Source organism: Gordionus sp. m RMFG-2023, chromosome 5 (assembly GCF_954871325.1).
Source record: "Gordionus sp. m RMFG-2023 chromosome 5, tfGorSpeb1-WG-v2, whole genome shotgun sequence".
Classification (NCBI taxonomy): Eukaryota; Metazoa; Nematomorpha; class Gordioida; order Chordodea; family Parachordodidae; genus Gordionus; species Gordionus sp. m RMFG-2023.
This window is the reverse complement of record NC_088779.1, coordinates 12342826-12360801: the sequence shown is the minus strand read 5'-3', so window position 1 is coordinate 12360801 and position 17976 is coordinate 12342826. Positions and strand designations below refer to the sequence as shown.

At 24.7% G+C, this 17976-nt stretch overlaps 2 protein-coding genes across 3 annotated transcripts; one reads left to right on the top strand and one right to left on the bottom strand.

Moving 5' to 3' along the window:
• The first annotated feature begins 1632 nt into the window (after positions 1-1632).
• LOC135929374 (dnaJ homolog subfamily C member 9-like) lies at positions 1633-3370 on the top strand. The gene is made up of 5 exons (XM_065465920.1): positions 1633-1757; positions 1799-1954; positions 1998-2117; positions 2870-3090; positions 3136-3370. The coding sequence occupies exons 1-5, from the start codon at positions 1664-1666 to the stop codon at positions 3316-3318; spliced, it is 774 nt and encodes a 257-aa protein (XP_065321992.1). The 5' UTR covers positions 1633-1663; the 3' UTR covers positions 3319-3370.
• Positions 3341-17703, bottom strand: LOC135929373 (alpha-1,3-mannosyl-glycoprotein 2-beta-N-acetylglucosaminyltransferase-like). Of its 2 annotated transcripts, none has more exons than XM_065465917.1 (10): positions 17565-17703; positions 17407-17524; positions 17296-17365; positions 17150-17258; positions 16965-17103; positions 11168-11302; positions 9787-10030; positions 4905-4953; positions 3999-4220; positions 3341-3542 (listed from the first exon to the last, which is right to left on the bottom strand). In XM_065465917.1, the coding sequence occupies exons 1-10, from the start codon at positions 17652-17654 to the stop codon at positions 3441-3443; spliced, it is 1278 nt and encodes a 425-aa protein (XP_065321989.1). In that variant the 5' UTR covers positions 17655-17703; the 3' UTR covers positions 3341-3440. The 2 variants fall into 2 exon arrangements, with proteins under 2 accessions (XP_065321989.1, XP_065321990.1); XM_065465918.1 differs by having other exon boundaries at positions 17407-17488; positions 17565-17667.
• Between the last annotated feature and the right edge of the window lie 273 nt (positions 17704-17976).

Here is a 17976-nt window from a genome sequence, read left to right as displayed (position 1 = left end):
TTTACTTTAATTGACATTTGTTAGAAAATCAACGATAACCATCATAATCGTATCAATTAATGGATTTAAAAAGATTATAATTCAAAACAAAAATTACCTCCCAAAAATATTAATACCTACCCTCAAAATATTAATTCCTACCCCCTAAATGTCAATATCAACCCCCAAAAATGCCAATATATTTTGGAGGCATTTGTCTCCTACCCCTTCACCCCCCCCCCCCCCATCAGCTATGTAGACGCTGATATCAACTATATGTCTACTTACTTTTTATAAATAAATTTCTTATACTTGTGGTTGTGGAATAAATTATTACCATGCTTTTATATTAATGTATATACAAGTGATTTATTATATTTTATATAAACTAATAAAAATATATTTCATATTTGTTTTAGACTTATTTTTTTTATCAAAAATAACCTCCTCTCTTGTAAAAATATTTTATGACTAAGGTAACCCGACCGAAGGCCGGGTAAAAGCGGGCCAAAGGCTAGCCTCAAATAGGATCTGGGGGCAAAGCCCCAGAAAATTTTTAATTCCCCCCCTCCCTTAGAAAAATCCTGGCTACGCCTATGTACAAGGTTCTCTGTTGTTTTCGAACACAAACATACTTAAAGCACGAAAAATTTTTTACACTAATCTTATTATTTACTTATTAAAAGTCAGAGGAATATCTATTAAAATAATTTTGTGCATCAATGGTATTGTTTTTTAAATTAATTTACATTATAAAAATATCCATCACAACCTTGAACTGATATCTATAGATTTAAATTGGGGGGGGGGGGGGGGGGGGCTAAAATATAATGAATATTTATATATTTTTTATATATAAAAACTTTAATATTATATTACATATCTTTTTTATTACATTAGTTTTAATATATTTTAATATATATATTTATTTAAATTATATGCCCATATGAAATAAAATGAATTTTGCATTAAAATATTTTTATTTTCAATATGAAAAAGTTTAAAAAGTATATCAAAATACGTCTTTTTATAAGTGTGTATTTAGCAGACGTAATATAATATCAAGATACTTTAATAACTCTGATAATCTATAACCCTTTTGATTTATATGAAATGTATTTATAGTATTGTTTATTCGTAAATTTTTTTATACACTTTAATAAATAGATGAAGAAATTTCTTATTTTATCTATACAATAAATTAGGAAGGTGGTTTATCAATTTAAAAGAAATGAAAGTATATTTTCTTCTAAAAGTAAATATAAAAGTATGAGATTTTTTTACCTAAACATATTTTCCATCTACATACTCATGGTCTACGATAATAAATATTTATAAAAAAAATTTTTTTAATGAAATGGGGGGGGGGGAGGGGGTAAGGAGGTTCAGAGTCAACCGAATTCTTCCGTGTCTATACCCTGTTTTCTATATAATTATTAAATTAATATTTTATGAAATCTATTTTTAAGAAAAATAGTTTCATGTATAATAAGATTATTGGATGGAATTTGTGCTTACAGATTTGTCATAACAAAGCTTAAAAAAGTTTTAAATAATGAAAATGAATTATGCAATGACTGCTATATATTGACCTTAAAAAATTTTAATTTTAAATAATAAAAATGGATTATGCAATGTCTGCTATATATTGACCACAGTAGCTTTATCCCGCGTAATTTGCGATATGAGTGATCTAGAAAATCAATGTAAACTTTTATTTGGTTCACTTGATCTATATAAAATTTTTGAGATTAATAAAAAGTCTAAGCCAAATGAAAGTAATTTTTTTTTACCTCTATATAGTATTTAAAAATCATAGTTAAAAAAGCTTACTATCAATTGTCACTAAAATACCACCCAGATAAAATAAGTGATATAAGGTCATCCCAAAAAGCTACATCCAAATTTCAAATATTATCAAAAATATATTCAATATTAAGTGATACAGAAAAAAGAAAAATATATGATGAAACTGGTAAATTTTTAGCGTGAATATTGAATTTGTATAATTTTTATAGGTATATTAAATGATGAAAATATAAGTTTTAGTAAAGATGAAGATTGGATCTCTTATTGGAGGCAACTCTTTAAAAAAATCTCTTTAGATGATATTAAAAAATTTGAAGTAAATTTTCAAGGTAAATCTTACAAATTTTTATTTTATAAGATAAATATGCAAAGTATCTTAAGAACAGATCTGTAAACCTCTAAATTTGAAGGAAATTCAGATACAATTTTTTTGTTCATAATATAAATAAAATTCATATATTTTAAATTATGATATATTCACCTCCACATAAATCTGACAATATGTATTTCATGAAATATAAGCTAACACTAATGATACTTTGATGATTGGGTATTTCAGTCTAATTTAATAATCTAAATAGTTTAAAACATATGCTAGATTCATAGTGGGATTTTATCTAACATGATTTAACAACTGATTGATTTTTAAAATATTATGAGGTCAATTTTTATTTATTAATATTAATTTTATCTTTAATTCTATTCAGGACAATAATTAAAAATTATGATTTCATTAGATTTTAGCTTCTAACTGTATAATGGTCTAGTTATTTATTATTGTAATTTGTTAGTGTTTGTTAACTATTTTTTGTTTAGATTGTGACCTAAACATGGTTTCAAAAAGCAAATCTAATGATAAATAATCTCTTAAAAGTTTACAAATTAAATTTTTTTGATGCTTTGGACACATTTTTAAAAAATTTATTTTATAAAAGATTTTATCCCCATTTTTATTTTTAATCGAGCTTATCTCCCTTATATTTATAAAATAATGATAGTGGTATAAAAAGGTACATATTCCTTTTTTAATTCCTTAAACTTTACTGAGATCTGTCAATGATTACCATATATTTTATAACAGGCTCTGAACAAGAACGATTGGATGTAATAGATGCTTACAAAAAATGTAAAGGAGAAATGCAATGTATTTTGGAAAATGTTATGTGTGCAAAAGCTACAGATGACAATGATGAAACAAGATTTAGGGCTATAATTGATGAAGAAATAGCCAATAAAAATTTAACTTGCTACAAAGTTTATAAATATGAAACCCCTTCCAAAAAATCTAAAAGGAAAAGAAAGGTAGTTTAATTTAGACATATTATATTTGACATCAAAAAAATATAGGCCAAAAAAGAGGCTAAAGAAGCAGAAGCTTATGGCAAAAAATTGGGTCTAGATAATTTAAAATCCGAATCGTTGGTAGCATTGATAAATCAAAGACAAAAAACAAGGGAACATGACATGAATGATTTATTTCAAAGTTTAGAAAATAAATATTGCAAAGGAAAGTTAAAAATTAAGAAATAATTTATTTTACAATAATGGTTTATTTAATTTATTTTGCACCCAATTTAAAAAATAATAACATATGTATAAATGAATATATAATTTATAATAAAAATCGATTATTTTAACAAAGAGTTTATATTTTATTCATATAATATGCTTTGCATCATTGGAATCAAATGTAATTTATGCCCTCTATGAACAAACGATACTATACCTAAATAGGAAGTTCTTGAAACGCCACCCTATTAATACAGTAAATATTTTTAAATTTCCAAAATCATTTTTTAAAATATAATTTAGTGATAATCATATAAACGGCTCGATTTAGTTGACTTTATATTAAGATTTTCACTAAAATAATATTTCGCAAGCTTTTAGATTTCATTAATATTTATTCAATATGAGGGAAATCTCTATTTTTAGCTAAAATTTTGGGTTTGGGTTAGCCATTTTTAAAATTTGAGCCGTTTAACAAGGAGCATATTAGACAGATTATAAAAACAAATTAATATGCACTTCTAAAAAATTGTAAATTGAACAAATTTACTTTTAACTAGTGTTAAAAATTTCCGATATTTCACAAAATGATGAAAAGTAAATGTACATTTTTGGCAAAATCTTGAGATTTATTAAAATCGGCTTATTTTTAAAGAACTTAATATAAATATTGTGGAATTTAAAATTTTCAAAATACATACCCTATAATCTGACATAAGTCCTAAAGTTTTTGTTAATTTTTCAAAATGCAATTGATTATGATAAATAATTTTGTAGCTGGGTTTAATTAAACGATTATCCTTTAAGCGTTGGTTTAGAGGCTCTCGACCTAATTCAAGTGGGTGTTTGCGAAGTAAACTTGCTAACGTAATTGTTTCAGATTCATTATAAACATCATTTAGGAATTTTGGATCATAATTTTTCTAAATTTAAAATTGTTAAATATATTATTTTTTAACAAGCGATTGTAATTATATAGCATTTTTGGTTTTCCAGTAGCGTCTGTGTCCGAATCAGTTCAATGGGTGTATCAGGATCATATAGTTCTAGATTCAAATCGGGTTGTTTTCTAAACCTAAACGGGTGGCTGCATCCTTGGGTATCAAAAATAAAGTTTAGCAAGAGGACTAACTCCATTATCATTATCCTAAATAAAAAAAATATAACTAACCAAATGGGGCCAATTTTAAAATTATTTTTTGGATCCAGTCGAGCCTAATTATAGAAATGGCGATGCCTGATATTACAATTTTGTAAAAATATTAATTACTCATCTCCAAATAAACTCGGCCATGGTTGGACAAATAATTTCTTTCAGGTGTAAAGGTATAAATAATTCTTCTAGTTAACGCCTCTAAAAATCTAATAAATCAGTATTCGTTTTTTTAAAATCGAATAATTCAAATTGGATATCTTATTCAGTACATAATATGAAATTCAAATATTTTACATGATTAATAAAAAATAACATTTTTTTAAAAAAAAACAACTCATTCCTATAAGTTTCATTATTTATTATTTTAGAGGCATGTCATTAGGATTTTTGCTAAATCAGCTGCATAGGATAATTTTTATAAATTGTACTTTTTTCGATATTGTAGGTTTACCTTAAGTAGTCCCATTAATGAATTGGTCATTTGCTTAAAGTGTACGAATCTAAAAAATGAAATATCAATTTAGAAAAGTCAACTTATTGATCGAGGACTAAACATGGTATTAAAAATAATAAAGGATATTATTGGAATTAATGACCTCAGATATGTTTGGGTTCAAAAAGAGAGCATATTGACCAAATTGAAAGAAAATTTTTTATATATTTTTTGACAACCTCAGAATGAATTGATGCAAGGAATAATTTTATCCAATTTTGGTTTAATTTTATATCCATTCGTTTTCTTTCCTTCTTTCATTTGATTTAAAAAAATATATATTTCGTAATTAGTTTTTCTGGTTTTAATAACTTCTATTATTATCGAAAGTAGTTAATTTAATTATAAAGCTTATGTATTATTAAATTGATATTTACATGTTGGTTTTTGAGACTTTTTAGTGATAGAAATATCCTGAAAAGACAATGTATTTTTATTTTAATATTGTTTTTTAGAACTTTTAGGTATTATAAAACATCCAGAATGACCGTAATTGTAATATATAACCAATATTTTACATAATTTTAGAACACCTATAAAGGTAATTCCATACCAAATCGATAACTTTTCGGCCCGACCTTTAAAATTTGTATAAAAATTTTTATGCTGATAGAATATCATTAGAAAGCATCGAATCCACAATTTTAGCCTCCTAGTACTCATAGTTTCAGAGATATCAATAGTCAAAAGTGCCAAAAATGACCTTTTTTCGAAAAATACGATTTTTAAAATGGAGATAAGTTAAAAAATAATGATTTTAAAAATATAAGTTATATGTCATTATGCAACTCTAATTAAGACCTTTTATTAAATATTAAGGATTTTTTTGAAATAATATTGTTGCGGTTTTTATTTACGTTATAAATTTTAAACATGAAAACTCCTCGTGTTTCGCTTTCCAAATTTTTTTGTATCTATTCATAGAAAAAATTTAAACTCGGGACAGCCATGGGTTTTTTAGTTATTACGATTTAAAAAATCAAAAAATAAATATTTTCTTCAAAAATAGATAGGGCTCATTTATAAAATAACGTGTTTTGTTAAGATTATTATTTTTTTAAACTTTTTTTCATTTTTAAACATAAATAATAAGATTTTTCAGCATTACTATCATTAAAAAATATTATATATAGATCGTTTGATAGGCTTATTTATTATTATTATATTGATAACTTGTAAAAATTAGTTGTTTTTATAATAAATGATTAAATTTCCTAAAAAGATAGTTAAGATTCTGATATCTCCTACAAGAAAATATGATAATTAATTGTTGAAAGATAAAAGCAAGTTCTCACCTGCCCCAATATTAATTAATTTTTATTTTACAAATATTTTGATATTAATTATTTTTCTTTTTAAAATTATTTATAATGTATAAATATAAATTCCTTTTAAAGAATCTAAACACTTTAATTATAAAAAGAACCCGCGTAAAGTCATGACGTGGATGACACAATATCCTAAACGGTTATCACAAAAAAATATTGAAAATATAAATATTCTGATAGCTAATATGTAAATAATATCAACACAGCATCAACATCAATAGATACAATCAATATAACTTAAACGAAATTGGAATATCTCCTATTGAGAAAAAAAACTAACCGAAAAAAATTATCCAAAAAAAAGGATAGCGAAAATATAAAAAGCTTATTTCAGATATAATAATTAACAATCCAGAATTGAATATAAAAGATAATAATGATATTACTCAATAATATGAAATTACAATATCCTAATTTATCTAAAAATAAAAAAAATATCAATTGTTGACCATTCTGCCTCCTAATTGGAGCGCAAATAAAATAAAAACGAGATTCAACGCCACATAATCATATGGCATATAATTCCAAAATCGTTTTAGAAGAAAAGGAAATTCTTTCAACTCCAACTCGAAAGCCTGCAAAAATATCTCAATCAAAAAACAGTTGATATTGTTAAAAAAAAATCTGCAGTGATGAAGTTAAAAAAAGATTGCATAGTCTAGCATTGAAAAGGGGGAACGAGCGAAAGCTCAAAAAAGGTTAGTTCTTAATAATTTGAAAAATTATATAATCATTTTAAGGCGAATAATTGTTTAACTAAACTATATTCTAATTCGCAGACGATCAATTAATCGATGAGATTAGAGGATATGTAACATGTGCATATGAAAACGATTGGTGGTTAGGATTTGTACAAGAAGTGAGTGTAATTAGAGATGAAGTAAAAATTAATTTTCTTCACCCTAAAGGACCAGCAAATTCTTTTGTTTATCCAGCTGCACAAGATATCCTTTTCATACCAAAAAATAATATTTTAACAATAGTTAGCCTATCAACGGCTACTAGGCGTAAATATAATTTATCGCAACACGAAATTATCATGGTGTCAAAAAAACTAAATTTAATGAAAAACCGAAAATAGGTAATATCTTTCATGAATTTTAATTTATCTATTATATCTACAAAATTTTCGAAAATTAAAATTTTTTATAAGAAAAAAAATGATTATAACCGCAGCTAAATAATCTCATTTCATGATATTAATGATAGAATCTCGCTATGTTTAAAAATAGAAAAAAGTTTAAAAAAATAATTATCTAACACGTTATTTTATAAAGGAGCGCCATCGAAAAAATATTTATTTTTTAAATACCAATAACTAAAAAACCCATGGTTGTCCCAAGTTTAAATATTTTTTATGAATAGATATAAGGTTAGAGAATAAGAAAATATTAAATTCAAAAAAATTTGAAAAGCGAAACACCTGGAGTTTTTATGTTTAAAATTTATAACGTAAATATAAACCGCAACAATATTATTTCAAAAAAATCCTTAATATTTAATAAAAGGCCTTTAATAGATTTACAAAATGGCATATAACTTATATATTTAAAATCATTATTTTTTTAATTCTCAATTTTTTAAAATCGTATTTTTCGGAAAAAGGTCATTTTTGGCACTTTTGACTATTGATGATATCTCTGGAACTATGAGCACTAGGAGGCTAAAATTTTGGATTCGATGCTTTCTAATGTTATTCTCTCAGTATGCAAAATTTTTACGAAATTAAAAAGGTCGGGCCGAAAAGTTATCGATTTGGTATGGAATTATCCATAAATTGATATAGATTTATTCAAAAGGAAACTAATTTAGGATAGAATTTAGTAATATCTCAAGTAAAAAATTAATGTTTCCTTTTGAAATTAAACAAGTAAATTTTGATTAAATAAAAACAAATTATGATTATAAAAATGTGATACAAGATAAAGGTGTATCATGGATTTTAAATAGTGTTGCAAAGAGCGTTGTCTTGTTTCAAGGTAACGCTTTCTTTTTTGAGTAACGGTAACGTAAAGCGTTAGCTTAAATTTTTTCTTAAAAAATATAGACGAAATATATTTTAATATATACTATATTTTTATAAATTTAAGTCGAATTTTTAATTCAGATTAGCCACCAAAGTTCTTAATTTTTATTTTATTAATTTAATATTTAATCAGATCTCAATCAATAAAAAAATAGCAAGAATTAATGACTATATATTATTGTGATTTACTAATATTATATTTTTTACTATTATCATAACTTACCTTGATATAAATTGTCGATATAACGAAATTATAATATAATTATATTATTAAATTAATAGAATCAAGGTATGTTTATTATATTCTTTAATATTATAAAAGAATATATGTCAATCTTTGATTTAACTTTGCCCTGGCCCTTATGAAGGTAGAAATATTGATTCATATTAAATTCTGATATCGTTTTAAAAAAAAATTGATGAGGATCTGAATGAAGATTCGTGAAATGATCTAATTTTTTTAAATAAAAATTCTTTAAATATTTCTTATATATACCCCCCAATTAAAATTTTTATATATATAATACAACCCTCCCATTATCTGCGCCAGTTGAACGTGTTTAGCCTAGCGAAAGCTGTGTTTAACAGCGTTCTTGTTTATCTGGTCAAAATTTTGAAAAACAAATTAAAAATTATTGAAAAGGAACTTATCGTGATAATATATTATTTATATTCTCTATAGGTGGAAAAAATAAATTAAAAAATTTTGCATTTTTTTAAATAACGCGTTATTTTTTCATAAGGTAATGAGTAATGGTAACGCGTTCCTTTTTTCAAACATAACTTTCTTTTTTGAAATAATGCTAAGAGCAGTAATTTTAAAAGATTTAGATAAGATTGTGAGAAAATAAATGGATGTTTGAATAGTCAATATGTTAGCGCCTAGGTGTAAATTTAAACGTGCTAGTGAAGATTAGATCAAAAATCAGTTTGTTTCGGGAGCAAACTGCTGAGATTTGAAATTTTCAGAGAGTTGAATTGAACTTATGATTTAGGTTTCAATGTTAAAGCTGGCAGCCCTTAAGAAAGGGCATAGAATAAGCCTAACATCATTTACAAATTCGCAAAAAAAAATTACCAGTTAAATAAACCCAGGACCAAGGGATGTAAGTAAGATGTAAAAAAACGGGGATTTCATAATTGTGATTGATATATAGAATAATAATTATCGATATTATTTGCAGATAATATTTTATAAGTTTCATATGAATCTTCAAAATTCCTATAAGCACTATTTTTGACATTACGTAAAAGTCACACTTTAAATTGCTACATTCTAAAAAATAATCTTTATAAGACTTCTTTAGTAATTTATGTATTTTAATTTAAAATTAATTATAAATAATGAATATAAAGTATAAAAACTTAAATAATTTAAGTAATATTTGATACTATATCTTGGTTAACATGAAATTCTCTAACCTGGTGAAAATATGTATACCTCGTGATAACAAAATTATACAAGTTTTATTTGTCATTATATTACCTAATGTTGAGCATTATTTTCGACAAATGTTCTTCAAAATATTGTCCGCGACTAACTCCATCTACCCCAAATGTGTAAACCCTAGATATTTCTGGTCTAATGCATACTCTGCCTAGTCTTACATCCGGCCTTCGCATCCAGTCATCCCAAAAAGCATCAGGCCATTTAGACCTTAATTCGTGCCAAATTTTTTCAGATAAAAGCCACCCAAGACCGGGGAAAAAATCAGATCTATGTAATAAAGCTGTTTTGATAAATGAGATTAATAAAATTCATAGTTAAAAAGAACGCTATATATTTTATTTTATACTTACGTTAATGGGAAAACAAATTTATTAACAATAGAGTTGCGCCAATAAATATCGGATACACGTTTTTTTATAAGATTTGATCATTTTTTTTAAATATGATCCAATACCTTGCAATTTTCTAAATGCGAAAAGAATGAGTCATTTTTAAAATATTGAATGAGAAATGTGAAGGTATAGTCCTTTTATATTCATATATGATTAAATAATATCGGGTAATTGCAAACGGATAAATTTTTAACCTTCTAATTAAAATTGTCATCTGTAAAAAAATTTGAAAAGTACTTTTGCACTTAGAAGGCAATAATAAATGAATTTTATAATAGTTTACAATATATGATTAGTCAATTGTTAAAATAAAATTATTAGCCAAAAAATAATAAAATTTTATCAGTCCTACTTGATAATGACTTAAGCTATTATGGCGATTTCAATGATAAGACAATGTAATTAAAGAATAACTAAATTGATAATAGATTTTTTATGAACCATTTATTCTTTGTTTAACGGAATATTTTATTATATTAAAATTTATACTTTATTTTTTGTTACCAAATTAACAATACAAAGTTATAATTCAAAAGTATAATTCTTTTTTTAACAAAATTTTCGTTTTCATAGATTATTGCAAAATAAATGAACTAAAAAGAAAAACAGTCATAAATACTAAAGTATCTCAGTTTTAGAAAAGTTATATAAAATTAAAAATACATAAAAAAAATTTAAAAATTTATGAATTGAAAATTAAAGCAAACTTAAATATTAATAAAAGGCCAGTCCAAGCCATAAAATATTAAAACTGATCCAGACCATGGTCCTCTGAAAAAAGATTGTTCGGCCCATCGAGTTGGTCCCAATCTAAGACCGATATACAGGACAGTTGACCTTCACTACTCAACATTTTAAAGACTATTATAATTGATACTCCTCATTACTCGAAAAATACATTAATATTCAATAAGTAATTTTAATATAAATTAATAAGTAAATGAATTATTTTTTGTTAATTTTAAAAACATTTATTTGTCCAAACACAACTATTATATGAATACAATAAATGTTTAAAAATTTACCAGGATCATTGATGGTTAAATTTGCAAGTCCATTATCATTCCAGCAAGATATGCACCATATTGTAGGGTCCATTTGTAAAAGTGAATAAGTAGCATGAAAATACTCAAAAAAGTCTGGAGAAATGTCAAAATCATCTTTAAAAAAATAATTAAAATATATTGTTGTATAAAAATAATAAGATCGAAAATAAAATTATATTTTTTTACTGGTTACCAGTTTTAAAGTAGCGTGTTAAAAGTAGCGCACTTCTTTTTTTTAGAGATTAGCTAAGCAGTGCATTACTTTGATACTTTCAAATTTTATATAACAAACATGCCTAAATTTATTTATAATTCATTTTAAAATTATAATCCTTACATTTTATTTAATTTGGAAATATAGATTTATATATCTGCATTATAAATCAAATTTATCAAGTAATTTAAAATATAAAATTCCACCAACAGAGATAAATCACGAACAAAAATAACTGGAATACTTGACCCTTTATTGCACGCTATATAAATTAAAATGAAAATTATATAATACATCTTTTTTTCTACTCTCTATATTTATATAAACATGACAATTTTTTAAAAATTTGTGAGATATTTCTATGTTCTATACAGTATGTCAACTAGAATATAAATTGTATAAACAGATAAAATTTTCACCTTTTATTTTTGTAAAATCAAAATTGTGTAAAAAAATTATATATATATAAAATTTAGTTTTGGTGAAAAATTGCAAAACAATTATTAGTTGTAGTAAAATAAGGTGATACCCCTCATTTTTCACACGCCACTTTTTTGATGCCTTTAGCAGCTGGCTTTATCTCGTTATATTTTGGCTAATACGCAATATATTACGAATTTTGGGATTGGGTAAGCTTCTCGGCACTCGTTTAACATTTTTTGATATACTCCGTCGTACAGATTTTCACCTCATAAAACTGGGATTAGTACTTTTATTTCCCTTGCATAGAAGCCACTGATATTTTGAAGGATTAAAGTGGGCCCTGTGATTCTTTGGGCTTTTAAATGAAATTGCAATCCTTTTGGTATAACAACCAAGGCTATCCGGTGATACTATTTTTGACAAATGCTTTTCCAACAATTCCAATACCTGCTTATTAGCCCTTGAGCCTTTAGTCTGTTAGTAATATATAATTTTTCATTTGCCCTAACTGTCGACACACATTGTATTCCAGAGGGGACTTAGACGACCATATTTAGAACAAAATATCCCCTACGATTCCCATAGAACGGCACCACCTAGTGGCTACAGAAGAAAAATATAGTCCTTGTTGGATTCGAACCCAGAACTATTGGATTAGGGATTTATGCATATAGGCCTAGGCCTCCGAAAGCTTTTTGATTACGATGATTTTTATTATAACCATATGTGGTAGTGTTGATCCAAGCAAAAAAATAAATAAGAACACTCAGTTTTCGGATGACCATTTTAAAAATGGGTAAAAATTGTATAAATTTTATATAAATCAAATATTTAAAGCTCTCGCTTATAGAAAAGGAGTTATGGGTCTTTAAAGTCGAATAAGAGTGTAATCTTGGTTTTTATAATCTCAAATTACTAGATAAAAAATATTTTGAGAAGTAATATGTTTATTACTAATATTATATAAATTTTAGGTAAAAATATTAGTGTAGAAAATAAGAATTTAATATTATTTAGTTTTTTATAATTTTATGAATTCAAAAAAAATCAATCATAGAGGGCTAGCCAACTAGATTTTCTGAGGCAAGGACAATAAATAATATTGTCTTTCGTTATTATTTAGAAGCTAATCTAAAAAATAAATAATATTATGTAATAAAAATCTTTAGGTTATATTAAATAAAAAAATATATATTGGGAAAAAGCCTTATTTCTATATTATTCCATTTTGTGTTTAATAGAATTTCCTCAGTGGAAAATTTATGAGTAATACGCTAGCTGTTACAGTATTATTTCTTTGAGGCAACCATATTTTTTCCGGAATTGTTCTTTGGAAATTTTATTTTTTTCTAACCACCAAAAATCATGATATAATAGATGTAACAAATCCTTTGATTTCGCTAAGGATTAAATTAAAAATCGATATAATTTTGCTAGGAAACGATGTTAGCAATTAATTTTACATATGTGACTAAATGAAGAAAATATAAATCGCGTGAAAGATTCAGTCAAGCTTGCACAATTCATGGCTCTAAAAATACACAAGATATTTCCAGGTTTGAATAAAATTAAGACAAATATTCAAAAGCTGATAGTCATAATATTCATATTATATATGTAGATAAGGATAATAATCTTTAACGAAATCAGAGGATTTGTAACATGTATATATGAGGATTTTTAGTGGTTAGATACGATTTTACAAAAACAATATCAAACATTTTTAGATTCGCTTCATTTTTTTAAATATAATTTCAGAAAAGATATGGTTACCATTTGGAGATATAACAATGGTATCCTGTAGGCTACTGGAAGTACCATTAATTGTCTCCTCCGGAAATTCAATTAATAAATAAAAAATAGAATAAGATTTAAAAAAATTCCCAAGGTGAATTCCATGACAAATCAACATTAATCCCTGCTTTTCGTTTCAAATCAGGTTTCTCAAAATGCATATTGTGTGTTTTACCCAAAATACAATGTCACTGAAAATATTTCTACAATAATTTTGTTATTTTCTTAATGATAAATGTGTTTTCAGTGGTAAATATTTTGAGATTCGTTAAAATAAAAGGCTATCATTGGACTTTGAAAGCTCATAACTTAAAATATATTTGGGCTAGAGCTTTAAAATCTTGATTATAAAACATACACTGTATAGCTAATATGCCGATAATTCATTTTAAAAAGGGTCATCTAAAATAGCGTTATTTCAGTAGATATGTCATGGAATTACTCAGAGTAATAATTAATAATTCTTGCTAAATATAGCATTAATTATAAATAGAGATATACTGATATTTTTATCGGATCGGGCTGATATTTCTTCCTTTTAAAATATCGGTTATCGGCCTTTATTATAAAATTTCCCAAACCGATCCGATAAAATGGAATCTTTTTTTGAAAAATTTATTTAAATTTCATAATATAATTTTTATATTATTTATATTTATTGTGTAAAATGTTATCATATAAATAATAGATTTATCATTAAAAATAATTTATATAATTTTATATTCATAAAATAACCTTTAACTAGACCTGTGCGCCGCCGGTGATTTTTGACCAGGCGACACCGCCGCCAAAAAAGTCTCGGCATATAACACACCGCCACCGATGTAAAAATTCGGCGGCGTGATACATATTTTTTTGTAATTAGAAGAAAAATAATATTAAATATTTTTTAAATTATTAACAAATGCGATTTTATTTTTTAAAATTATTAATAAATATTATTTGCTATAAAACATTTGATTTGTAACAGGATGATATATTATTAGGCTAGTAATTTACAGAAAAGATAATGAAATACTATTATATATTTTATTCTTTAAATTTTTGATGTTAAAAATCTTTTATATAAGACCATCAAGTATTATATAGAGTAATACAATGTTTTCTTTATGCAATCTACAACTTATCATATAAAATTTATTTTTTATCATAAAAAATTTTAATTAATGATTTATTTTATCATTCATATATAAACATAGCAGGACTAAAACAAATATAATGGATGCAGCATTGCAATACCCTGTAATAAAATCCAATATATCCTCACAAGCAAAACCTTCTTTTGCATGGAAATATTTTTGATTCTTAATATTAATGGCATAAATAATAAGAGAACCAGTTTTAATGCAGATAAAGTCTTTTGCAATATATGCTTGCAAATAGTACTTGATAAAGATGGTAAGGATGAAAATAATTATATATTTTCATAAGTAAATTTTTTAATTAGTTTTAAAATATTTATGAATTTTTTTAAATTATTTTTTAAACCTTTGTAAATGATACATCTGACCCAATAAAAGATATAAAATAAATTCTGGTAAGAAATTATGTTCTCAAGTGTTGCAAGGATTTAATGTCATTCTATTCTATAAATAATATTGGAATGCAAGATTTTCTAAAGGTTATTTGTAAATTAATTATAATTTTTTATAGTGCAATCTTAATTTTTATTTTAACTGTTAAAATATCTAATTATTTTATAATAGAATATTTAAATAAAACTGATCTAATATCACATTTAGAATTTTTCAAAGCATTATGATTTTATTATTAACTTTTTATGTAGAAATATGGCATTATTTCAGATACAAAAGATTTACCAGATAAAATAACACATCAGGAGTGGATTAGATGATGTGTATTTATTTATCAATGAAAACAACATATATATGTCAACAAATTAATATAGGTCCAAAATTTTGTGCTATAACTTTTGATATCAGGACCATAGGCGAAATTATATTACCTTTACATTTAACGAAATAATAATAATTTTAATATTGTATTTTATACATTGGTGACACATCATGTCACTCAAAAACATACTGATGAAACTATTCTTTCCAGTATAGAAAAAGTTGAAAATAATTTGACTTAAGGTCCAAGAAAATTCAAATGATTACGGATGTAGGACCCAATGTATAGAAAAGTGTTTGTCTAGGAGAATATGACCATCATTTATGTTTGGGGGATGGATACATAATCTAGTGACAGTTGATGGAATAAAAAAAGTTAATTAAATAGAAAATCTCATTAAAAAAGTGAGAGAAATTAGTTATCTTAAAACCGCTGATTTTGAAAATATAAAAGATATCGAAAATAGGAAATGTTTTGAATCTATATCATTTACATCGGATATTTTAGATTTTGATGATAATGATCCTTTTTATGAAGATCGTTTTGGGTTAGATGATGATAGTGCAAATCAAAATTCATATGAGAAAAAAACATAAAACCTTAAAATAAATTTGTCTACATGTTGGCATAGTATTTAAATAATACTGGAAAGTGTGAGTGGCAAAAACAAAAATTCCATTAATTAGAATGGAGAAACTGGATCTCAAATTATCTAACTCCAAATGGGACTTGGCATGAGCTTTTAAATTTCTTAAAACCTTCAAAAAAAACTCTTGAATCCCAAAAAGAATTTATTTAGTAAAATTATAAATCATTTAATCATAAAAGAATATAGTCCTCCCATAGCATCCCTTAGACAAAATATGCTTACTAAATTTGATAATAGATTTCCAATAACCAATCTTCAGGTAGTATTTTAAAATTAATAAATGAGTTTTTTTATATTATTTCCCTTTGATTAATTATTTATACTTAGTAGTTAGGAGCACTTTTGGATCCTCAATTTCAATCTATAAACATAGTAAATGAATATATGGAATCAAAAATATTACTCCTGTGCAATTTTATGTCAACACGCTACCTCTCTGTTGCCTTACACGAACGAATTAATAAAATTTGAAACGACAGAAGTTGATTCAGAATTCGATTACCTTAAGTCATTGGCTACCAAACATTCATCTATTCTTAACAATAATCTGGAACACCAAGACTATCTAAATAGTCTAGAAAGAAAAATGTAGAAGAAAATGGGTTCAGGTATAAATATACAGAATAAAAGTCTGCAATGAAATAGATGGGTATGTTAAACAATTTTAAACATTAGATAGGCAGATAAATTTGTAATACCTTTATGAACAATGAACAGAATAGGTAATATTGGTTTAGCAAGATGTGTTTATGTGCTTAATATTATACTATATTTAAATTATGTGTATATATCTCATATGCATTTTAAAAAAATAAATTATTAAAATTACTGTAATCAACCTTCAACAATTATAACAGCCTCAAATTTTTTTACACCAAACATTTGGGTTAATGACCAATTATAGTGCCTTGATATTTTGTAATAACCCCATAAGGAAAAAGATATTTTGCTATTATAATCATAACTTAATGGTGTATGCTAAATAAATATTATATTACAAATGGTTTTTTTTACATAATCTAACTATTAATATAGTGATTTCATCTTGATAAAAATGTAAACTCTTTTCAATATCGCTTTCTAAGCACCCTAAGCTAACATAAATAGGAAATTGTGTTTTTGAAGGCCTAAACCTATAAGAGAATTATCACAATTATGATATATAATTACTTTAGCAATTGATCTAGAGTTCTGGTAATTGTATTTCGATTACAAGCAAATATCAATATTGGAAGCACAACTTAATAAAATGTTTAAAATTTGAAAATGATTTTAACAAACTTGAAACTTTATTTTTATCTTCTAACATGAATAGTTCATGACGAATTTGATTTTGAATTTTGATCTGAATTTGTATTTCATTCTTAATATTAATAATAGTTGTATTAAGCGTTTTAATCTTAAGGGTAATATGTGATATATTTTCAATATAAATAAACCTTTACATTATCAATACGGTAATGATAGTAAATAATCAATATAATTAAGATGAGAATCCATAAAAACAAGGTGCCTTTTTTATATTTCATATGTTATCATGATTCAAGGAATTTATTTGAAGTGACATTTAAGATTGATATATTAACTTCACAATATTATAATATATCAAATATAATTTTTTATAAAGTTAGTAATTTTAATTTATTTATCTTAATAAAAGTAAAATATAATTATATCATAAATTTAATAAAAAAAAATATAGCACAATACAAATAGTAGAATATTATATGTCGTAGATTTACAATATATCTAATTTTATCAATTATCATATCACAATCAAGTAATTTTTACCAATATAACGAATTAAATATTTTACAGAAAACTATAAAATATTGATAAGGACATCAGAAA